This window comes from Thunnus maccoyii, chromosome 21, assembly GCF_910596095.1.
Source record: "Thunnus maccoyii chromosome 21, fThuMac1.1, whole genome shotgun sequence".
In the NCBI taxonomy this organism is placed as follows: Eukaryota; Metazoa; Chordata; class Actinopteri; order Scombriformes; family Scombridae; genus Thunnus; species Thunnus maccoyii.
Window position 1 is genome coordinate 12967610 of NC_056553.1, and position 24238 is coordinate 12991847.

General features: G+C 41.2%; 3 protein-coding genes across 3 annotated transcripts; 2 read left to right on the forward strand and 1 right to left on the reverse strand.

The window, feature by feature from the left end:
• Positions 1 to 1074: 1074 nt before the first annotated feature.
• On the forward strand, positions 1075 to 3448 carry gtf3ab (general transcription factor IIIA, b). The gene is made up of 9 exons (XM_042399083.1): positions 1075 to 1288; positions 1416 to 1510; positions 1594 to 1690; positions 1766 to 1854; positions 1950 to 2023; positions 2115 to 2195; positions 2278 to 2510; positions 3042 to 3095; positions 3195 to 3448. The coding sequence occupies exons 1-9, from the start codon at positions 1175 to 1177 to the stop codon at positions 3327 to 3329; spliced, it is 972 nt and encodes a 323-aa protein (XP_042255017.1). The 5' UTR covers positions 1075 to 1174; the 3' UTR covers positions 3330 to 3448.
• A 117-nt stretch (positions 3449 to 3565) lies between these two features.
• lnx2a (ligand of numb-protein X 2a) lies at positions 3566 to 19274 on the reverse strand. Its single transcript, XM_042399082.1, has 11 exons — positions 19071 to 19274; positions 15428 to 15986; positions 10583 to 10818; positions 10301 to 10438; positions 9888 to 10087; positions 8595 to 9008; positions 8293 to 8466; positions 6967 to 7144; positions 6648 to 6873; positions 5687 to 5845; positions 3566 to 4364 (listed from the first exon to the last, which is right to left on the reverse strand). The coding sequence occupies exons 2-11, from the start codon at positions 15829 to 15831 to the stop codon at positions 4229 to 4231; spliced, it is 2265 nt and encodes a 754-aa protein (XP_042255016.1). The 5' UTR covers positions 15832 to 15986; positions 19071 to 19274; the 3' UTR covers positions 3566 to 4228.
• Positions 19275 to 20391: 1117 nt separating this feature from the next.
• si:ch211-140b10.6 (protein POLR1D-like) lies at positions 20392 to 24137 on the forward strand. The gene is made up of 3 exons (XM_042399085.1): positions 20392 to 20564; positions 21468 to 21542; positions 23421 to 24137. The coding sequence occupies exons 1-3, from the start codon at positions 20539 to 20541 to the stop codon at positions 23761 to 23763; spliced, it is 444 nt and encodes a 147-aa protein (XP_042255019.1). The 5' UTR covers positions 20392 to 20538; the 3' UTR covers positions 23764 to 24137.
• The last annotated feature ends 101 nt before the right edge of the window (positions 24138 to 24238 follow it).

Below are 24238 nucleotides of genomic sequence, written 5' to 3' on the forward strand. Positions count from 1 at the left end.
TCACATGAGAGCATGGCATGGGCACAGAGGGTGATCTCAAATGTTTAGACAAGCAGATAGTGTTATTGAATTGTCTCTGACTTTGTTTTTAAAGCCTTAAAATACATTCTTGTATGGTAATATCTTTAATATTTGAAGTCCTGCTTAAAATAAATGGTCATTTTAGCATTTACATTGATTTAAAGTGAGAATATGCAACTTTTAGACAAAATCTTTTTGCTTTTCATTTCATAAGCAATAAAATGCACCTTTGCTCAAATCAATACACTCAGGACTTTTGCTGCTACAGACTTACTTGGTCTAGTATGACCAGTAGCTTACGGCAGCCAATGACAACACACTTCAGATAGATATTGCTGTGTTATTGAGTCAGTGTGCTGCCTTTATGACTCTTCTCTGTTTGTGTCACCTTTAGCATTTGCTATTATCTTATAAGTGTCACTTGTAGCCTCTTGGTTGGTTCAGTTTCAGGTTTGTGGGTTACAAAGAATTTCACTGAAGACTAATTTCTGACAACAATAAATCACACGTATCACAAAACAATATTGGAGAGTTGATAAGATTAGGATTAGAGCAGTAAATTCTGTGTGTGTGTGTGTGATTAATGGAGACAGACAGTCGCCTCTCCCGCTGGCGCTCACACACAACACACACAGACACACACACACACACACACACATATACACACACAGCAGATCAGCCGATAGGGATGCATACTGCAAGGAGCCTGTCTGACATTTTTAAAACCAGAATCAATCAATGTGGAGGAAGGAGTCAAAGACGTTTATAATGTTTGAGTATCAATGGGATCACTATCAAACTCAGGGGCCTAAATCACTTTCTTACATCTTAAATGCTGAATCACTTGTACTACAATCCTGTACAGCAGAATGTAGGTGACTGCTGAATATATAAATAGCAATATAGGATGCTATGTTTTAAGAAAAAGTCCCTTTTTGTTGTAGTAAAAATGTTTAAAAGTCAAATCTGCTCCATATTTTTCATTTTCCATATGAGATAGGATACCCCCCTTTCTTCCTCCAGTTGGTACGATCCAATAAGATAAATCAAGCACAGGTGAGCTGCTGGTTGTAGGTCAGTAAGTGTCCTGCCCCTTTTTTACAACTGGTTTTGTCTGTGACCACAACACCACATCTGACATCTCTTATTAAAGATGGGGGAGAGGTTGCAAAGCCAAAAAAGCTACGTTTGCTCTTTTTTTGATTGTAAAGCTAAGTTTAGTAAGTCATGGAAGCTAGAGGCTCATCTTTGCAAACACACAGGATTGGTAAGTGGCCCTGAAACGGTAGAGGCCAAAACTGAACACATGCAAATAGTTGACATGACAAACATAAAGTGACTATTAACTATTTAATGTTGTTGGGGTTTATGTGTCAAATGTTTCTCCACCTTAGAAACCGTTCTCCTGTGAAAAATGTGACAAGAGTTTTTGCACTCGCTATCAGCTCACCAGACATGAGCTCAGTCACAGCGGGGAAAAACCTCACAAGTAAGCCACTGTGTCCCTTCTTCTTTTTAAACTGGGAAATTTAAAATCAATTTGGTGTTACTCAAGCTACATTTGATCTCCAGGTGTCTGACTGAAGGATGCTCCGAGGCCTTTGTCACGAACGCCAGCATGAAGAACCACATGGCTCGAGTTCACCAGCACCAGGAGAAGCAATATCGAGTACAGTAATCCTTAAAGTTTCTTTTATTTTCCCTTTGAATTAAATTGCTTGCTTTTAGCTCCTGTTTTTTGCAGTGTGATCATCGGGGCTGCAAAAAGGACTTCAACAAGAGGTACCAACTGACTGCCCATAAGGGTGAGCACCAACAGATTCTGCCATTTCAGTAAGTTACTTCTTGATTTGTGCAAGAATAACTGGAATTTTTGTGTCCTTGACCATCTGAACAAATCTGAACTTTTTAATCTACTTTTAATGTAGTTGTACTTTCAAAGGCTGCACAAGAGAATTTCCCTCTCGTGGAAAACTGAAGCACCATGAGAAAGTACATGCAGGTTTGTTGATAAATGGAACATTTTTTTTTCTTCTCTTAACCCCCAAATTTTACCTTGTTTAACCAGAACTACTCCTGTCTCTTTTCTGCAGGTTACACTTGTGAGGATGAAGCGTGCCCTTTCCTGGGGAAGACGTGGACAGAATATCAGAAGCACAGAAAGGAGCATAAAGGTAGGAACGCCTGTCTTGTTGTTCCTCATAAACCTGTACTGTAACACGCCACTGAATGGAAACATGACTTCCGTTTTCTCAGTCAAGCTGCCGTGCGGAGGGTGCAAAAAGCAGTTTAACAACGCCTGGTTCTTGCACCAGCATGAGCTGCGTGTCCACTCTGGGGAGAGGAGGATGTTGATGTGCCCCAGAAAAGGATGTGGCAAGAAGTTTACTCGTCGCTTCAACTTGGAGAATCACGTACTGGGAGACCATGAGGGCAAGAAACCCTTCAGCTGTGCGTTCGCTGGCTGTGGGAAGAGCTTTGCCATGAAGGTAAACCTGCACCTCAGTATGAGCTTCAGTCCATCCAAATCAAAACATTTTCTCAACTTTGTTTGGGATTTGAGAGATCCACCTTTACACTTATACTGGTACACCACCACAACGGAGGCTAATTGACTTTTGTTTACATCCTAGCAGCATTGAAATATTACATTCACTGTTTCTTTACAGAAATAATGTTCTGGTTACTGAGGATACTACATCTTTTGTCTCTAGTTATGATTTAAAACAGTCTACAATGGGGTCTGTAATATCCTGATTGATAAAATCTAGTTTTCAAAGGTAACTTCTCAGTGTCTTGAGCAGCACAAACAACACAAATACTTGTATGGAAAACCACAGAAGTAGGTATCTCACAAAGCATGTTCAATTGAAAATATCTATATGGCTTCACCCTACAAGAAGTTTTTTTTTTTTTTTTTTTTTTTTTTTTTTAAGATTTGGGTAAATTCACCCTTAACTTGCTGAAACAGTGTGGTTGGTATGTCAGTTGGTAACTGGTCTTACTGTATTGTTCAATAGGAGAGTCTGTGGCGACATGGAGTGGTGCATGACCCAGGAAAGAAAAAGCTGAAGGTAACATGTTTTGGGTTTTTTTTGCTTTTTATTAAGGAAATAAGGCGTTTATCCCCTTCCATCTTGTCCTTGTAATGTGCGGTTTTGTTTCTCTTCCAGAAACTGCATCCTAAAAAGAATCAGCCCTGGCGTATTGCACTGCAGGTCAAACTGGCAGCTGCAGCCAATCAAGCGGAGACCAACAAGCTTGCTGCAAAGCTGCGAAATACACGTTTAGAGGATACCAAATCTTGAGGCTGCATTATAATGAATATCTTTGCTGGAACATGTTTGTTAGTGGTGAAACAAATCACTTAATGTTTCTGTTGATTTACTTTGTTTATGAAATAAAGCCTCATTACTACAGCACTATACTAGCAGTGTTTTCAAGGCTTGTTTTCTAAGTGACTCTGCGTATAGTCGCTAATGAACCGCTTCCAACAGTAAATCCCCCACTTGCAAAGTGGAAAAGCACGCTGTGGAGCCATGAATCCTTTGAAGGAAATGTTTATTAAACAAACAGAACACACATTCACACACATGTATAAAACTCCAGCTGATGGGACAGCTGGTTGTCATGGTGATGAGGCCTAAGGGCAGTTGAGCCCCCAGGGTGCGGCAGGTTTCTAATAAGGCCTCAGGCTTATTCAGCTGGATACAGCGCTGGTGTTGCAGAAAATCTTGATTAAAGTGATTACAGGTCATTATCCTAGATGACAGAGGATCACAGGCTACTTTTTTTTATTTTTTTTAAATATTCTATCTCTACCTGCAACGATGCATCCACCTGAATACAGCCCTGGATTCTACAACTGCCTAGTGAGGTGAATACAGCACAAATTGCCTGTTAACAGTTGCAGTATCATTCTCCCCGCGGGAGTGAAGACAACATGACCATATGAACACAGCAGTGTGTTTGTGAGTGCAGTCTGTCGAGTGACATGGCACGATCTGGATCAGTTCCCACCTGGTCAGGACAGGCTTGGTCCTGCTGGGTCTACTACAGCTCTGAATGCTTTTGGTCCTGGATTAAGCCCGGTATGGAGCGATGTACAGTAGCGTGTACCAGTTCACTTTGGCCAAGGTCGTTCCCAATATAGGACATTCTGGGTGGACTCAGTGTGGTTGCGCAGCCTGCTTATGATCCGGCCCAGCTATACCAGGCTGCCAGGCCAGGAGACCACAGTAAGCGCCACCCGGCTGCGCTGCTCCTTCAGCATGGGCACCAGCGCTGAGTGGCTCATTCCTGCTGTTGACAGGCCGTTGACCGCCACAATCATGTCACCACACCTAGGACGACAGTATGGATTATAAACAGGACCTGACAGTGTGGTATGATGTGCCGTACAAATAGCATTATGGAGACAAGTCTTTATATTTGACATGTGCTATGGGAGTGGCTTACATAGCAAGAGACAATATACAGCTAAAGAATTGAGCCTGCGATATTCTATATTTTTGTAATTGTCAATAATTTCTCAGTACTTTCCGAACATCCTACCCAAACCTATTCATCCCTACTGAAGATATGAGTCTTTAAAAATGGGTTGCAAAAATATACTTTCTTTTTTTAAAAAACAAAAAACAAAGGATAAAATATTTCCTAAAACAGCTGAGTACATAGTGCATCTGTTGGGGACTATTTTCAGCTGCAGATTTGATGTTCTAGTGAGTATTTATGGCATTTACATTTACTCATTTAGCAGATACTTTTGTGCAAAGCAGTGTACAGATGAGGTTCAATCCAAGCCACAGTAGACAGCAGCAGGACAGTTTATGTGGGATTGCATTTAAAATAAAGTGGCCATGTCCATTGTCATGAGCAAACATGTCAGCCAGTGAAATAAGCCAGAGGAATAAACTTTATCAGACTTAAGCTACACAGGGAATACTTGTTAGTTGTTCTTGGTTTGGGTCTTTTCATGGGATTTGTTGACAATAAAAAAACAGCTTCTACTCAATTTTTCTGTTACAGAAACAAAAGATACAGAGAAAATAAGACCCAGAAGAGAAACCACGAAGGAATTCAGCTAGAGTTCAGTTGAAAGACATTAAATTTGACACACAATATCTAAAACATTTTATAAAACTTCAGGTCAGGGTTTACCTTTCGTTTTTTAATCTGATGTCCATCTTTCTGACTACTGTTCGTCTCATATAGGGCTCTTTTGTTTTGTGTTTCTTTTGGTTTATTGGTAGTTGTTTGTGGTACGATGATAAATAAGACAGTGATGACACAGCAAAAAAGGCCACGCCTATGAAGTTCAGTACAAAAATTTTATTCTCTAAGAGGGAAAGAAAAGTAAACTTTATTTTGCATAATCGTATTTTTAAGCACTAATTATTTGTTCTTGAAATTTGCAAATGATAGCAGGTCTTGTATTAGGAATCTTGAATTTTACTAATCACACAGTTGTTTCTGATGAAAGGTGATATAATTCGCAAATCAACTGAAAATGTTATTTTGCTCTTTGATTGCACTCTGTAGTGTGGACTAACATCACGCCACTCTTACCTCTCGCCCCCTGCAGGTCACAGTTTATCCACCTACTAACTCACCACAACGGCACCGCTAACATAAGCCACAGATAGTCGTGTGAAGAGCAACTCACTTGAGGCGTCCGTCGTAGTACGCAGGTGTGCCGAGGACAATGGTCTTGATGAAGAACGCCTGGTTGCCGTGGGTTTCTTCATAGCCGCCAACGATGCTGAAGCCCCAACTGCCAGGGTGGTTCCTCCGCAGTACAATCTCATGACTACTGTGCAGGTAGCTGCAAGAAAAGAGTGTAGATTGAAGGAGGGATGGATGGATAGATTTCCACACATCTTTTTTTGCCAATTGAACATTGTTTTTTGTATACTGTTCCTCTAAATACATTTACCTCTTGCAATTGCAAATAATTGCAGTCAATTTAGCAATTTTTGCATTATTTCTCTACTTTTCTGGGAACTTTTGAGAAGCGAAGAGCAGTAGCACAAACAGGTAAGAGAGGGAGGGAATGAAGGAGAAAAAGTAGGACTAGACAAACTAGACAATTTATCAAAATGTTTGAATTACTGACATTTTGAATATCCGACTGACCTTAATTTAAACATATTACAATTTTCAATAAATTGGTAGAATCTTGTATAATTGAACTAATAATAGCTGCAACAACCAATAACATCTAATAAGATGTTCCAGCACCAATCAATCACCCAAAAGTCCAGTCCAAAAACCCAGAATCTTTACCTGCTCAGTCTGTAATTAACTAGAATAAATAAATCAGAAATAATGCAATATGAAGACAGGACCATCATGCACTGATTTGTCAGAAAAATATGTCATCATTATCAAGGTAAGTGTCATAATTTATTGTGATATACAGTATATTTTAGTTCATGCTGTCCAGCCCAAGGAAAAAGAGGTGAAAAATAGAAGAGAGTACTCTCAGTATCAGTTTGAAGCAGACTTCAGGTCATCGCACTGCATCAAAGAAATATATCATAGTGATACTCACACATCATAAAAACACGAATATTTAATATAGTACACCCTTCCTCTGTCACCCTTCCTCTCCTCTGTGTGCTCACCTGGGCAGACCCAGCCACATGACCCACGAGGGGGACCAGTTGGCATCAAAGTCGCTGTCATGAGTGTGAGGCAGCAGCTGGTCGTGGTCGTGCTCCTCCACCATGCTGACCTCCAGCACCCGCAGCTGCACTGAGGGTGAGGCAGCGCTGGCCTTAAGGGTGCCCACGGCTTCACTGTGGCTCAGATACGTCAAGTCCTGACCGTTGATACTCAGCAGGACATCACCTGAGGGAGGGAGGGAGGAAGCAAGAAGATGCTGTAATGTTTTTGATGTGGCTGAATCTGTCCCGTTACTGTCGTTCCTGAGGAAGCGCTCACCTCGTTTGATTCGCCCGTCCCTCGACAAGCAGCCGTGAGGTTGGACGCTGGTCACAAAGATCGGCAGCTCCCCGCTCTTGCTGCCCCGCCCTCCTGCGACAGTCATGCCAAGTGACTCCAGGGGTTCCTTCTTCACCGTGATATGTTTCTCCTTACAGGTCACACACTGGGACAGATCCTGAATAATCACACAAAGGAAACACAGGTTCAGTCTCAACAACAGCTCAATGTTCTTGAGTCTACTCTACTCTCTCATTGCACATCATTTTCATTTTTTTCTGATTTTCACCAAAAACATACACAGATTTTTTGACTGTCTATGTCAAAAAGAAAGACAACCAACTCAAGGTCCTGGTAAGATTTCTGTTAAAAGAACATACGATATTTTGTGACTCTGAAAGAGGTTCTCAGGGACAAAATGAATGCTGGAGAGAAGAAAAATCATGTTTGCTTGGCTTTAATTTTCTTATATTGGCAAGAGATTTCTAATTAGATAATGAACTAATTGGAATAGAAGTTAATTGCTCTTTTGTTACATTATAGCTGGGCAAAATCCCAACTCATGGCAAAGGGTGAATGTCTCTTTAAAATACTTTAAAAACACTTCAGAGGATCAAAACCTGCCAACAGCCCGACTACTGACCAATCAGATGAGACTCTCTCTCTTTTATAGTTAAATAATTTTACAGTTCCATTTCTATTAAAACAGAGTCTCTAACAAATGGGGGGATATTATATTTGACTAAACTACATACATACTGATGATTATAGTTGTATTTTAATTGTGCACAGTTTCTTTCACTCCTGGATTTTCTTACAGTGTAGTTAGACCCTTTTAAACTCTCATTTCATCACTGCAGCTCAGAATAACCTGAGGCGACTTTGTGATGATAATTGGAAATGATAATGGAAACCAAACCCACTAGAAAAATAATCCACACTGTTAATTAACTGCCATGATGAATGATAAACCTCATCAGGCATTAACTACTTTTTGACTCTTGCTTTGAAGGAAAAAAACTCACTCTATACTCAAGACATACTGTAGTAATACTTCCCACATTTATTTAAAGCCTTAGTCTTACTTTTAATATTTGGAAATTGTCTCTTCAGCAACTTATTCTACTGTAATGATTATACTGTACATATTTCACCTTGTTGAGTTGGGGTTAGATAGCTAACTAGCGATTGTTTTGAAAAATAAAAGTACATTCCTCCAGTCCACAGGTAAATCTTAAAATACAAACACTTGGATGTTGGACATGTAAACATATATTTTAACCCATCTCCACACACACACACACACACACACAGTCATCTTCTCACTCTGTGGGTGCTGGTGCGGGAGAGGTGTATGGGCACAGGACTTGGGGTAGAGCTGTGGTTAGGCAGGAAGTGATCAAGGCAGTAAAGGTCTCTGGTGGAGCTTGATTTTGGCGGTGGCGGCGGAGTTGGTTTACTGGGTCGGCCAATCATCAGGTGGACTCGCTCTCCGCTGGCCTAGAAAATCAGAGTCATTGCTTTTAGGAACAACTATGAATGATTTCTTTTGCTTATTTCCTCACTCAAATTTAGATATTTACAAAAGAAAGCATGAATGGCTTGTGTGTGCCTGAATGCATCTCCACCTGTATAATCTGTGCAGCCTGCTCCGGGGTGCCGTGGCGAAGGTCCTGTTCGTTGACAGCCAAAACGCGGTCATTACTGCGCAGCCTGCCGTCCTTCGCTGCCAGGCCTCCCTCCAACAGGTCCAACACAAACACTCCTGACTCATCCGTTCGCCGCACCAGCTTGATGCCAAGCTGCTCTGTTGAGTCCCGCTTATGCAGGGTGATTCTCAGTGTGGCGGGGCTGGACGGGGTGCCCTCAGGGGTGGAGCAGGGCGCATGTGGCACGGCCGGGGTGGAGGAGGAGGAAGAGGGAGGCGCCCGGGAGGCACAGCGACGCTCCCTGAGCACAGTCAGCTGCAGAGTGGTACAGGGGCGTGCAAGGGTAGAGCGGGCAAAACTGTGGGGCACATTACTGATGTCCACATTGTTCACCTTGGGAGAGAGAAGTCAAAGGAAATTAATGTTTAAAACCTGCATTTGTACATTTTTGGGCTACTCAGGGGCAGCACAACAAGCTGTAAACACAACACTAACATATTATCACCTCATTAAAATGCCTTTTCACACATCCAGCAACATAAGCATTCATTTGGAGTCATGTTTCTGGCCACTTGATGAATATAACCTTAAAATTTACGCTTGTTTTAGCTCTGTTTTGGTCATGAATTCCTGAGAAAAACTCTAGTGTTCCACTATGTTCACCAGCCAGTCGCTAACTTTGTCTGCTGTTTTGTGCCAGGCAAGTAGTGCACAGCGAGTTTATCAGAATTTTCTCACTGAAAAAAACTGCCTGCGGGAAATGAGGTTGAGAAGAATGCTGAAAATCAAAACTATGAACTGAAAGTTGCTTAAATGCTCCAAAGAGCTGAGTTGGGTGATAATTCTCTGTGGATTTGTCACAATGAACAACCCTTTTTACATTACAAGTAGTAATATGATCCATTGTTAAATAAAAAATATTGATTAAAGCAGCTTTAAATAGGTAGAACAATGACAAGACGTTTTGCAAGGCTTTGGAAAGAATAATTTAAAATATCAAGAAAGGATTCACATGAGGTAAGATGATAATACTCAAAACCTGCACAAAAGATCTCTAGAAAAAGGAGAACTTATACAACATATACTGATACTGTTGCCCTTAGCATCTACAGTACATCAACATTAATCTTGAGCAAAACAATCACTGACTGAAAAAGTGAAGTAATGTGGTCAAAGTGATCGTTTGCAAACTCCCTTTTTGTATGAAAATGGGGCAGAATGTGAGATAAACTAACGCACTTGTTCAACAGAATTGTAACTGAAATCTCTCACCTGTAGTATCTGATCCCCAGCCAGCAGCCTCCCGTCTCGTGCAATGACCCCGTCTCGGTAGACTTCCTGAATCACAATGTTAATGAGAGGCGTCTCGTTTCCACCGACGATGCTGATGCCCAGCTCAACGTACGGGTTGGCCCGGTGGACCTCTATGGCTGTAATCTCTCCTTCAGGGAGGGAGGGCAACTTTACACAGCCTAATGGACACACAAATTACACAGCTGCATTTCACAATTTAATATCCAGATCTTTCTACCTTTTAACATAATGTTGCCTGAATGAGATCATCCAGTCGTCTAAGATTACAGCTCTTACAATCACAAGGAGGATAAGTTCACATATTTTATATTTCATATCTCTTGTATTCAGTGAAAAAGACTGGATGGAGGATGGACGAAGAGATGTCGTACCCTCTTCGGCGGAGAGAGGCGGGGACTCGGGGCAGTCCCAGCCTGAGGAGGTGGAGCTGACAGACCGGAGGAGGTGGATGCAGGGATTACTGAGGGGCCGCTTCACCCTGGGGACAACACACTCCAACCCGACCACACCTACGACAGAGAAGGAAGAGGGAGACAAATAAAGTCTGCGAGGACAAGAAGATGAATGTCTTTTATAATGTGTTATTATATAATGTGTCAATCTAAACTTTATTGACTTTATTGGCAATCTAAATCTGCAGTGGATCGACTCACTGTCTTCCTCGGTGCTTTCCTCAAAGGCGGGGTTGTCAAGGCCGGCATCGTCTGTCCACGTGGATCCGTTGCTGCAGGCGTTGTTAGGTCCGGAGGGCGGCGACGGGGTGGCGTCCCTCAGGTCTGTCTGCGGGGAGCGGGGTGATCTGGGAGGGCTGGTCACCATCGCCCGTTCGTCCCCACTCTCGCATCGCGGGCCGTCCACACTGGTCTGCTGAGACTGCGTCCCGGGGCACCTTTCACCAAGCAACAGGCGTCAGTTTGTTAGTCCATCTGACGTGTAAAGAAAATCAAGTTCCGCATCAGTTAACTTGATGTGACGCTCAACTGATCACATCAGGGAGTTTCTCTCTTTTGCTGCCCCCCCCCCCCTCCACAAGGGAGTTCAGAGTGCAGGGTCACGTGTAGCTGAGAGGGATTCAGTGGATACAGAGAGTTATTTTTGTAGGAAAGGTCCCAGCTGAATTAAGATACAGCCACATCAAGCTGTCACTGACCTCACATTTTTTTGTAGATTGCAAATAACTGGCTGCATATTTTTCTACAGATTCCTGTCCAGATAGTTCCACTTTTTAACATAATGTTGCCCGACTATGATTATCCCATCATGTAAGATTACAGCTCTTAAAGTTCATATATTTTAAATCTCATATTTTAGATCACATTTAGATTGAAAAGGACTTATTTTCTGTCAACTGTTGTTTATTTCTTCATTTATCCATTAATTGTTCAGTCTATAACATATCACAAAATAGTGAAAAATGCCCATCACAATTTTGCAGAGCCGATAGTGACAATTTTATCTGACCGACAGTGAAAAAAAACCTCAAAAATATATTTCATTTATGATGACATACAACATAGAAAAGCAGAAATCATCACATCAGAGGTTCCAGAACCAGCAAAATCTGTAGGGATGGCATCGTCGGCCTGTCAGTCGGTTGATCCTCCATTTTGGTCCAGAATGAAATATCTCAACAACTATTGGATGGATTACAATGAAATTTTGTACGGACATTCATGGTCTCCAGAGTAAGGAATCCTAATAACTTTGGTGATCCCCTGATGTTTCCTCTAGTTCCATCATGAAATTCACATTCGTGGACTGAACTGTTTGGTGGATTGCCATGATACACATATTCATGCCACATTCATTCAGTGTTATCACCACTTTTCATCCAGCATCATCATCAGATTAAAATTTCACTTTGATTTATGACCTAATAACTGCAAAACTAATAACATTCACGTCTGCCTCAGCTGTGCTTTGTGTTTGATGCTAATTAGCAAATATTAGCATGCTAACCGAGCCAAACTAAGATGATGAACGTGGTAGATATACCTGCTTAAAGGCTCTGCACATGTCCACAGGTGTTTTCAGTTATTCTGGCTGATTAGACTTCTACCAGAACAAGTGAATCACCTGTGTGGGTTAGTCATAGCTGTGCAGGGCCTTTAACATCAGCATGTTAGCATTGTCATTGTGAGCACATCAGATTTAGCTCAAAGCACTGCTGTGCCTAAGAACAGCCTCACAGAGCTGCTCGAATGGCTGTAGACTCTTAATCTTGTTGACTGATAAATGACGATTAATCAATTATCAAATGTGTTTAAGAATTTCTCAGGGATTACTCAACTAATCGTGTTGGCACAGTTTAGATGCCAGAAATACCACCTTGATTCTATTTCCATCAAAATCAGAAAAGAACGCATCAATCTTGCCCCACATATTGATACTCCTCACTGGAAAACAATTAAAAATAGACAGACAGACTCAAGGGATCAATGCGGTCTCACTATTAATGGACTGAGGTATTTACTATAAGTGGCAGCTATAAACTGGTTGAATTATTTAAGTGCTTCTGTTCTTCCTGTCCTACTCCCTAAGAAAACCAGGACCATCTCTTACAACAGGAAAACGGATGTTGCTCTCCAACGACCTTTTTGCTCTTGTAATATTTAAAATATAAAACACTAAATAACCGGTTGCCTTATGTAATGGGTTTCTGTCTTTGACTCATCCATCAACCCCAAGGAAAAATGGTTTAAAGGGGAAAAATGTTCACATATTAAAGCTGTTTGGATCCAGTAAATGTCTTGATCAAAGACAAAAACAGTGAATACATCAGTCTCCCTGTCATTTAGCTTTTCTGCTCAGACAGAGAGAAACACCAACATTTAACCTGCTAACAGATACACACAATCAGTAACAAGATCAGCAACCCCACCTTGACCACCAAAGAACACTGTGGCCTGGCACTCTCATCTTTTAATCTAATGTCCAGGGTCTGATCCTTAATCTTCAACATAAACAATGTTGACTGACAAAGTCACACAGCCACAGCAGACTCTTGGCCTCCTGTTACTATCTTAGACCTAAGTCTGCAGGGCAGGGGAGCGGCGAGCCCACGTGGTCCAGAGGTTTAATCTTTACTAAAGAATGTCACGTTAGTCCTCACAGTGAACTTGTGTGATCTGTCTTAAACGATTTTTCCTTGTCTTCTTGTCACAACTTTACTGAGTTGTTCTCGTCTGTTGATGTGACTGATTAAGGAGATTATTGACAATAAAGTTTATAGTTTATAGGCTATAAAATACTGAATCTTACGGATAAGAGCAAACCAAAGAATTCAGATATCTTCCATCTTTGCTTGTTTTTCTGCTATTTTCAATCTTGGATACACTTAAAGCCAGACTGTGTGATTTTTAAAAGATGAAATAACATATTTGTCCTCTCACAAATGAAAAGTTGATTTTATAAGCATTAAAACACACCCTTACGGTTTGGTTACTACGTCTGTACTTGGTCTGGTATGATCAGTATCTTATCTAGATATGACTGTGTACCTGGCATTGTTGAGTCAGCTTGCCAACTTTATGACTCCTCTCTACTCGTGCTTCTATTACGTAACGTTTTACCATCCTGATCACTGCTACACAGTAATTCAGCAGCAAAATCCACACAGTGTCGCTGTAAAGATATAAAATCGAGACACTATGGCAGGAGTTTCCTGTAAAAACAGCTGACTCAGAAAAGCTTTTAACAGCTTGTTAGCCATAGCTTGTTAGTGTGAGCTTGTTAAGGAAAATCTCCTCAACTTAACAGAGGTGTTTGGTGGTCAACGGATAACCAGTCCATAAGCAAGAGTCAAAACACCAATAGAACAGCAGCAAAAACAGACAGTCTTTAGAAGTTTACTCCTTAATCAATAAAGAAGTTTATATTCTTGTTCCCCTCAGCTGTAAGTGGGTTTTTACACATTTATAACCAAAATATTTGTATCAAGCAAAGTAAAATCTCTATATTATGCAGTGTAAATGTTCCAAATGGTGCTATATTGTAATATACTGTCACATGCTGAATTAACACTACTTTCATCCATAACAACCAGCAGCAACAACTTCCTCCAGTTCCTCCAATGGCAACACACGATGCATAGACACACATACTACTTGCATTTGCGTGCCAGACAGGGCAACAGTGACAGCAAGAAGAGGTAGGTGAAAGGAAAGAAACAGCAAGATAGAAAGTAAATTCAGAGGCAGGGAGCGGAATAGAAACAAGGAATGGGTGAGATAAAGATGCCATTTCGCCATCCCGAGTCGCGCTGACCTCAAATCACGCTGTGTTCGACTCACCACAGGCCAGGGTTGCCCTTGGCTGTCTCGCAGAAGAAATGGTTGAAAAGGTCTCTGGTGTTGAAGTTGCTCAGCATGATTGCAGAATGAGAACATGGAGCTTCTGGTCAGCCAACCCATGACTCTGTTAGGGAACCACTAATCCCCCGTCACATGACCTACAGCCCAATAATCCCCTCAGGGTCTCACAGCACCTGGTCCAAATGGGCCAAAAGCCAAAGCGTCTGAATGGACGGAGACCTTTAAGGTTGAAGGTGATGGGTAAGTCTGACCATTGCAGACTACAACCTATATGTCCAAATGTTCCTTCCGGTCGTGAGTATGGAGAAGTTTTGAATGCACTTCACTTAAATGTAGTTTTTAAAATAATGTCTGAGAAAAATATTATACAAAGGTAACATACTTGTGTGGTGGACAATTCATAAGTATAATGCAATTACTTTGAGGTTATGTGTTAAAATTCATGATGTAATCAATATATACTTTTTAAGCATACTTATAGTCCTTTATTTGTCTGTATACTTATGCATTGCTATTAAATCAGAAATATGTTCATGTATAAAGTGTCTTCTCATATTCTACAGGATGTTCTGTGATCTTTGTCACAGTTCTTGGGTAGGGAAGTTAGGGACTTTCTTTTCTCTTCAGGGGCATCACGCTCTTAAAGGTTATGCATGATCGATAGTTTGTTAAGACAGACGTAGGGTAAACAAATATCAGACACTGTTGTTTTTCTGATTACCAGCCAATTATATTTAGGGAGGTGTTATAAGCATTATAGAGGGCCAATGAGATGAACGAACGAGAGTGGTGATGTGTCCTGTCAACTGTATATGTATAACTGAATTGTTTGTTCATTTCAGTTGCTCTGCGCAGAATAACTCAAGGTCTTTGCCAATTGTCAATTCAATAAAGACCTTAAATATTCCTCTGAAAAACTTGTCTCTGATCATTGTGTTTTGTCTCCATGGTTATTTCTACTACACTTGTAACTAAGTGACTGTTGTCTTTGCTTATGATCTGATTGACTCTTACACAACTGCAAATAGGATGCATTGTGAGGCGAATGAGTCAGAAAAGTGTGTGAAGAGTGCATTAATCAAATCTGAAAACCTGCCTGTCATGCATGCATAGTCTTTAATATGTCATTATGTTTGTTCACAGCTTGCACACTCATCTAGTACGTCTGTATGCAAGCGTGGTTACCTGTGTTTGAGGTGTGCCTCCAAGTCACATCGTGGCATGCTCAGGGAGCAGACTGGGGTCAAAGGGCAGGACACTGACAGCTTGTCCAGCAGCTTGTGAACCAGTATGCTGGATCTGCGGCACGCCTGCAGCTGCAGCCGCGTCCTGTCCAACGGGCAGAAGTCCCTCTCCTGGAGGAAGCTACGCAGGCAGCGGGCGCAGAAGGTGTGGCCGCACGGTGTGTCGAGTGGCTGCACCAACGGCTGCAGGCAGATGTGGCACACAAGGTCGTCGTCCACTTCCAGGCGGTAGTTGTAAAGGTGGTTCTCCCAGCTGCGGTGGATCTGGCCACACTCAGAACACAGAGCCTCCAGGGTTGGCTCCACTGGCCCGGCGAGACCCACCTCGCAGCCTGGGCTGCCCATCTCTGTTCCTTCAGCACAACTCAGCTTTGGCACAAATGACTCCAGTGGGGCTGCAGTGTTGGGAAGGGGCACACACACTCCTATCCCATAAGCTTCACAGGATGAACAGGTTGCAGAGAGGACAGATGCCCCCCAGTGGCTGATGGCACATCACCCTGCAGGTCAGAGGGCAAAGCAAGAGGGTTAAACAGCTGTTTCAGAAAAACAACAAGTGTCTGATTATGTGCTCGTGCATTTATTCATGTGGCAAATACTTTGTGCACGTGGGCGCACGTGTCCGCATGGATGTGTGAGTCTGCATTGGATCGAGAGAGGCACTGTGTGTGTGTGTGTGTGTGTGTGTGTGTGTGCGTGTGTGTCAGTGAGTGTGCTGAGATTATGTATTGCTGCTCCTGTCCACTAATCTGGCAGTATAATCTCTCTTTTGCTCTCGCCTGCTGCAATCTTCCAATTCCACAGAGAGGGAATTATCTGGGATTGAGGGAGAGAGAGGACACAGATCAGAGGAAGTGGGATTGGGAAAGCAACAGAAAGGGAAAATAGTGTCCGCGAGAGGTAGAAAGGAGCATAGAGAGAGAGAAAGAGTGCGGAGAATTAGACAGAGAGAGGAGCAAAGGGCGTGAAAGAGATTAATGGGATGTAAAAATCTAAAAGAGATAAAAAAGTGAAGAAAATGAGAAAGAAGAGAGAGGGGATGGGAGGAAGCAGAGATAGGTGAAGCTCTGAAAGGGCACCGAGCTCACAAAAGAGATAAGAACATAAAAGACAAAAATAGCAGGAATTCTTTAAACATTCCCTAAAGCGGAATTGATATTCTCTCTTTTGGTTCAGGCCGTGTACAGTAGATGCACTCAGTCTCCTCTGCAACAGAAAGAGAACATGCCTAAAGCAAAGTCTTGAAATACAGCACTCCACCGAGCAGAGAGTGTCCCCAGAGCTGATGCACTGTACAAGCTGATCACTTCCACAGCGGTTCACATCCACAGCCACTCAGACCTGCAGCCGCTCTATTAGCCTGAGCCCCTCTGGGCCATGATGCTACCGGCGGACAGCAGAGGGCGTGCCTCAGTACGCAGCAGGCTAGCCAAGCCACAGTGACTACCTGCCTCTGTTCCACTGAGGGTCTGCTCCTGTCTCCATGACGACCTGGAGCCTGTTCTGTTCAGTGGGGCTTGACATTCAGAGTGTAGCCGGAGAAGGATGCAGAGGAGCCACACAACAGATGCACTTCTCTCAGCAGGATGCTCTGCTCCTCCCTGGTACAGCCTGAAAGCTTGTCAGACAGTGCAGATGATGATGAGAGCCCCCTTGGTTCGTTTTTTGCTGCTTTTTTCGTCTTGTCTCCATGGCTACCCATTTCTGTGACAACCTGTCTCTCCTGTCTCCTTGGCTACCGGTCCGGTAGTTACTTATTTCAGCCTCCTTTAAGTACGTGCTCCTGTCTGTGTGTGACTGGCTGCTTCTGTCTCTATCCCGCAGCTGGACATGAATTAATCATGAGGACACAAGGCTTCTCTGTTCCTATAACAAAGCTGTGACATCACCACATCACACACACACACACACACACATTCATACACACGCACAGACTTGTAGACATGCAAGTATAAGTCTACACAAGCACAGGCAAACACACACACAGGACGCACAGCATGCGCAAGAGCTTTTTGGGTACCAGATCCTGCAAATAGTCTTTATCAATAAGTAAAGTCTTCAGCTTTTCACTGTGGCAGCAGTTTAGAGCCTTTGCCATGAAAAGCACTTAAATCTATTTTAAAACATCGCTGGACTCTGTAGCAACAGATTCCTAAACACAAGTCATATGAAGATTGGTGAATGCTTGTGAAATATCTCTCTTTTAATCCCAGTGTGTGTATGTGTATGTGTATGTGTGTGTGTATGCTAGAGTCCAAGGCCATGCTGTTATTGTCATTGCACTGCTTTCTATATTAATAAATAACAGTCTCGGCCCTGCACCTGTCTTCATGCTCATTTTTCATTTTTTTCAAAGATGACAATCTAATCTTACAATCCGGGACAAACCATGAACTACACCTCACATGCAGGAATGACATTTGCAAATAAGATGAGATGATGTTTTGGCCACAGATTTAAAATCTCACGTCTTGTCGGCTTAGCCTACATTTTTATAAACCCCTCTCGTCATTTTTTTTCATATTGTATGACAGTATGGACTCAAGCATCACCATCTACAATCAGACACTTCACATCTTTACCACTAAAAATAATGGACAAAAAGCCTGTCTGGTGGCATCACTGTCACATACTGAAAAGATACTTTGCTTTGAGAGCTTTATTCATTTTATGTTTTCTTAAATTAGTTTTCAAATGTATCAACAGTCTAGCCCCAGAGCCTCTTTCCAGATGTATCCAAAGACAAGACAGTAACTAAATTTGGACAATCAGCTTTCTCCATAAAGGGCTGTCAACTTTGGAGCACAACTGAAATCAAATTAATTCCGGATATAAAATCAATTACAACAAAGGTTAAGTGCTGGCTGGCTGAAAGCAAACCAGAGCTGTACTCATTTTAGCTAATTGTACTCTAAAGTTTTTTTTTGTTTGTTTATTTTAATGTTTATGTGTATTTTATTGTACTCTCATATCTGTAGTGTGTTGTGGTTTTATGATAATGAAAGCTGTAAGTAGCCCAATTAGGGAGAAGAGTTAAAAATTAGCAATAGCTATAAACTCTCTGTGCAGCACATCAGTGTTTTATGCTCTGTATAGGAACTATTTTAAATTGCATTGTCCCTGTCAAATACAATTCAAATAAAAATAGTCTCTTATCTTAACAAAAAAAGAAAAAATCCAGAAAGGCTGTTGGCCACTTGCAAGAACAGGCCTGCTGCTGTTTTGTAATGTCTGTAGCAAAAAGGCTGCTTTTATCACAACAGTCAGTCACACAATGATAACAACAAAAACACTGATTTAATTGGAAATTCATTTTTTCCTCACTGTCATAGTCCTAATTTACCATGGCAACGCACTAACTGCAGTGTCATGATCTGCTACCCGTTGAACACATTTGAACACCAGACAAGAGCATTTTTTTTAAATCATTGCCCCCATCTGTCTGACTCCATCCCACCCTCCACAAGCGGTGAAAAAAAAAAGCTAGATGAAGATGAAGCGACAATGGCAATATCAATGCACAGCCAGCCGCACAGTGACACCGCGGACGTGCAGGCAGAATATATATGCAGATGTCATATTACCTGATCCGGCTGCTCCTCCGCGCCGCGCACTCCGGCCCCAAAAAGGGGGACGATTATTAGCTGCGGGACCTCAATCACGCATTCACCGCAAAGGACCGTTCCGCAAACCCGCACGAAAACGCCCCCGTGCCTCTGGCGGCGCTGGCCACGCCCACCGCTGTTCGTCACCGGTGTGGGCGGGGCCAGTGGCTGTCAATCCAGAGCAGAACCTCTGCCTGAACAGAAAAATGCAAAAAATAATCTGTTTTAAATTTATTATGAGGTTATCGTTTGTAATTTGATTATGTGAGTACAAAGTAAAAGCAAAAAGTAACAACATCTATTGGAAAGTAGCTCTTTTGTGGACAAAATATGATTTCACATTTTCCTCTCATACTACAGTTATAACTACTTTTTCTACAAACCTTCATAATATTTTCATCTTCCAAATATTTTGTTAGACTTGCAACCCATTCAAATTATTGCATCCGCTCCTTCGTTTCAGGAAACTGACACTTTTTCAAGTTGTAACTAATGTCTTTATTGATGGCCTTTAGATTAGTTGTAAGTCATTAATAAACAGAAAAATCTCTCCTGTTGGTGAGTTCATTGTCAAGTCATTAATAAAAGCCCATACCTGATATAACTGTTCCCTTTATTCATAAATTATTAATAAGAAAACGATAATAAACTGCTGTCTTGCACTTCCCAATGTTAATCACAACTGTCTGATAATGTTTTGTTATAGTTACTAGTTATGTTACAGATTAAGATTTAACTGCCCAAATAATATTGTACATTACATTTAACTCCAGTTTCACCAACTGCAACATTACTGCTTCGACATTAATGCATAATGATAATGATAAGTACAAGCACTTTGAATATTGATACTTTTAGCACTGAAAAATAGTCTGAAAATAGTCTTTTTTTTAAACTAAAGTAAGATTTTGCATGCAGGACTTACCTTGTGATGAAGTGTGGTATTGATACTTGACGTAAACAAAGACTTTGAATACTTACACAACGGAGCTCCAAAGTGCTCATTAGGAAACAAGAGACAGAAAACAAAAGTATCACTGGGGGAATACCATTACGATGAAATGAAAACTTTTGAAACGTCTTTTTATTTACTCAACATTGAACACTTTCGGATTCCGTATTATTCCACTGCTTGTCATTTGTTTTGTTTTAAACTATGCAAATGAACAAAATTCAAGATATCAAGTAGTATTAAAGCATTTAACTTATTTGTGATCCTTAAAAAAACATTTGCAGGGAAGTTGTGAGGGGGGGTTTGTGTCAGAAATGGAAGTGAAAGAAAGAAGCTTTTGTGATCAGGCATCATCACGGACAGAAAAAAAACTCGAGGTCCTCAGTTGAAGGACCTCGCAGAGTAGTAAACAAAAGAGGCGCTTCGTTAATTAACCAACAGTCATCGATTTTAGCCGAATCAACTTTGTTATAAGTTGTTATTGATCACAACGCGATGGCAGAGGACAGTGAACTGGAGAAGTATGTAACCGCTTTGCTGTTTAACGGCTCTTAACGGCTGTCTGTGCGCACACTTGTAGCTCGTTTCCCTCTTTAACCGTAACACCTCTCTCCATGTAAGGCAGGATATTTGTGGTCTAACAGCTGTTGTACTTGTTGTGTTGTGACACTTAAGTGCTTGTGAGAAAACCCAGCCACTGTAGCTCCAGCTAAAGATATCAGTAGTTGCTGTGCTGTGCGGTTAAAGGTCGGATAGATCAGCGAGTTTCCTCCACTCTGCTGATTCAGCAGCTGGGGTTCAAACCAGGACACTAACGTTAATAATACATAGTACTAATTCCTCTTCCACTCATTCACTCACTAATCATTCACTTTCTCCTCCACAACATGCATTACTCTGTTTTCTCTCAGTTAATTAAATTACACTATGTAACACAGTTTTTGTCCTGGTTAGTAAGTGTTATTTACCAATTTCTTATGGCTATAAAGTATAGAAAATGGCTTCATACTTTGCTCTTGTGACCTGGACAATGATATTTTGAAATTTTACCTATTTTCAATGGGAAAACAGACGAATTTGCACATTTTCATTCACATAAAGTCAGACAAAAAAGCATATGAATCAAAATTAACATGTATTTATCCTAAAGTTGTACAAAAGTGATCACTGTCCTGGTCACAAAAGCAAAGTTTGAAGGGGATAATAGCACATTTCCATACTTTTTAGGCTCAAACTATTAGGAAATGATATCTACTACCCAGGAACAAACAACAAGTAAAGATTTGTTACACAGTGTTATTCTCCTCTTGGCTTGGCTCCCCCCTGAGGTTTTGTACCATCTTTGTCCACAACTTCTACCCATTTTCTACCCTTCACTTGACTCATTTTTTAAGGCCATACTATTTCTTTATTTGTCCATCCAGGCGTGCAGTGGAGGAGCTCCTCAAGGAGACTGACAGGGCTCGGGTGAGAGCGGAGACCATGGGCCCTGCAGGATGGTGAGCACTGTCATCTGTATCATCTTGCACACATTTGGCATTTATGCTCGTTCTGATGTTACTTATCAGCTTGTTTGCACTGAGGCACGTTTTTGTTCTTTGAGTGTGTAGTCACGGTATGTTTAGGCTCATGTCTCTATGCCATATTCTCAACTAATGAAATGTCAGTACTATGTGAGCTCTTGTGCAGCATTCTGTGAATGTTTAATGGGCTCATTTTTACTAAATTGTTCCAGATGAGTGAAAAGAACTGAAACAACTAATTGATTGATTGATCATCTACAGTACTGTGCAAATGTTTTAGGCTCTAAAAGTAAAGTGAGGATGCTTTCGAAAATGGTATGAGTAGTTTTTCTTTATCAATTAACTTCATGCAAAGTGCAGAAGAAATTCAAGTGAAATCAGTATTTGGTACGGCAATGCTTTTCCTTTAAAACAGCACCAGTTCTCCTCGTACACCTGCACACAGGTTTTCAAGGTACTTGGTTCTGTCTCTTCATGTAATCAGGGCTCTGTGGGGGGCACATCATTGGCTGCAGGACTCCTTGTTCTTCTTGTCACTGAAGATAGTTCTTTATGACTCTGGCTGGATGTTTGTGGTTGTTGTCATGCTGCAGAATAAATTTGGGACATATCAGACGCCTCCCTGAGAGGATTACGTGATGGATAAGAAGCTAAACATCTAAAATACCTAAAACATTTGCCCAGCACTGTACATCTAAAAATGTTAATCATTTAAAGGATACATTCACAATTTTTGAAGTCTGTCTTAAAACAATATTCAGGTGCCTGAATGAACATTGATACAGGTTTATCTTGCCTTAATCTCTCCTCCTGTTTGTACTGACCATTAGAAGATCCCTTCATAATGCGCTTACAATGTAAGTGATGGAGGACAAAATCCACAGTCTGTGTTTTGTGCAAATATTTAAAAGTTTATCTGAAGTTAATGTGAGGCTTCAGCAGTCTGAGTTAGTCACTTCAAGTGGATATCTGCCACATTTACAGTCTTTTTAGCATCAAATTCCCTCTTTATGTTTCCTCAGACAGTGTTTCCCTGTTGAGCTGCTGTGGAAGTATAATAACAGAAAGAAGGACTTTGGCACTACAAAGACTGTAACATTGAAAGATATCTACTGGATTTGACTCATTTGAGTGGCTGAAGCTTCATATTAGCTTCAGATAAACTTTTAAATACATTTTTACACAGAAGGAGAAATGTGGATTTTGTCCCCCATCACTTACATTGAAAGCACATTTGATGGTCAGTATGAGGACCTGACTATTGTTTTAATGAAAAATTGTGAACTATCCTTTAAGTAAGTTTTCAAGGAAATATGTCAAACCTTATTTTTATTTCTAGCTTCTATTCACTTATTTTTGTGTAGTTTTTCAATCATTTAAGTGAAACACAAAAATTTACTCAAAATACAACAAAATAATACAATTTCCATAATTGACAAGGAGCAGACAGAAGAACAGTCTGTAACATTTTATATTTAAGTCAGGCTTCATGATTAGTCATGTTGATTTAATGCAGGATGCGTCATGAATTCCTGTTGCTCACCATTAACAATCAAGTTACAGTTACTTCATACATGAATTGATATACCACCAAATAGGAAAGGAAAGCAGAACAGTACTAATAGAATATAGAAGTTACATAGAAGTTTTTTTCATCATATTGTTCAATTATTTGATCTATATAAATTGTTTTTGGTTGAATAATACTTGAACAACAAGTCATTTATTCCACATTTTCAATCAACACACTAAATTTTAGTTTCATTGTCATCTGTTTGTTGTGTTCCTTTGAATCCACCTTATTTAATCTTCTTATCGCTCTTTTGAAAACTTTGTTCTTCACTCTTCTGTCAGGTTGAAATGTCCACTGCGGAGTACCAACAAGCGCTTCCTCCTCAACACCCTGCGCTCCACCGGCCTGCAGCGGCACACCGGTGAGCCCAGCTCTGCCAAAAGAGGACGCCTGAGGAGCGAGTCCCCGGACAGAAGCCGTGTGCGCAGCAGAACGCCTCCCAGAGATCACAGGAATAATGGAGGCCACACAGACCATAAACATCATAGGAGCAGCCGCGGCAACAAAGATAAGAAGCAGGATAGAGACAAGGGAAGGAGCCACAGGCACAAAGACAACAGAGAGCAGAGACACGGGAAGGATGGTCGGAGCACAGACAAAGACAGACACCGACTTCATAAATGAAAGGACTTCTGTGCAGGTCAGGAACACTGCTTTTCCAGAGGCCACTCCCCTGTCCAGGAAACACAGAGGTGGACACTCCTCTGACCAGCCAACATGCTCCACAGACCTGCCAGTGGGCTGATAGGACATGGCTGACATGTTGCAAATGGAGGGAAAAGACAGAAAAGACTCATTTTAATCCCTGCAGATGAAGGAGGACTAATGTTTTTTTATTATTATTATTAACAGTTCACTTTTGAGGGTACAACCACATTGTAGTGTTGAGGTTAAGTCCAAGCCTTTTTTCTTACATTTCCACAGAAAATGTTAGTGAAAAAAATAAGAAATGGCCGTTATAGTCCAGATAACTTTTGATAAATGCCATTTTAATTTGAGGTTTCTTTTCTATTTTTATTTATTGAATCTCTGTGTCCTCCTTTCTCACACAGACTTGTGGTTTGGTGTTATTCTGTTTCACCTACAGTCCAGCAGGTTG

What these genes read in the sequence shown, in the direction of transcription:
- gtf3ab (XM_042399083.1), top strand. Translation starts at nt 1,175, where the DNA reads ATGGGGGAGAGGTTGCAAAGCCAAAAAAGCTACGTTTGCTCTTTTTTT. An exon ending in AGCGGGGAAAAACCTCACAA is followed by an intron (nt 1,511 to 1,593) that starts GTAAGCCACTGT and finishes TTTGATCTCCAG; the next exon opens with GTGTCTGACTGAAGGATGCT. An exon ending in ACCAGGAGAAGCAATATCGA is followed by an intron (nt 1,691 to 1,765) that starts GTACAGTAATCC and finishes TGTTTTTTGCAG; the next exon opens with TGTGATCATCGGGGCTGCAA.
- lnx2a (XM_042399082.1), bottom strand. Translation starts at nt 15,831, where the DNA reads ATGGGCAGCCCAGGCTGCGAGGTGGGTCTCGCCGGGCCAGTGGAGCCA. An exon ending in GCCTCTCTCCGCCGAAGAGG is followed by an intron (nt 10,088 to 10,300) that starts GTACGACATCTC and finishes TGTGTCCATTAG; the next exon opens with GCTGTGTAAAGTTGCCCTCC. An exon ending in GGACGGGCGAATCAAACGAG is followed by an intron (nt 6,874 to 6,966) that starts GTGAGCGCTTCC and finishes TCCCTCCCTCAG; the next exon opens with GTGATGTCCTGCTGAGTATC.
- si:ch211-140b10.6 (XM_042399085.1), top strand. Translation starts at nt 20,539, where the DNA reads ATGGCAGAGGACAGTGAACTGGAGAA. An exon ending in GAGGACAGTGAACTGGAGAA is followed by an intron (nt 20,565 to 21,467) that starts GTATGTAACCGC and finishes TTGTCCATCCAG; the next exon opens with GCGTGCAGTGGAGGAGCTCC. An exon ending in ACCATGGGCCCTGCAGGATG is followed by an intron (nt 21,543 to 23,420) that starts GTGAGCACTGTC and finishes CTCTTCTGTCAG; the next exon opens with GTTGAAATGTCCACTGCGGA.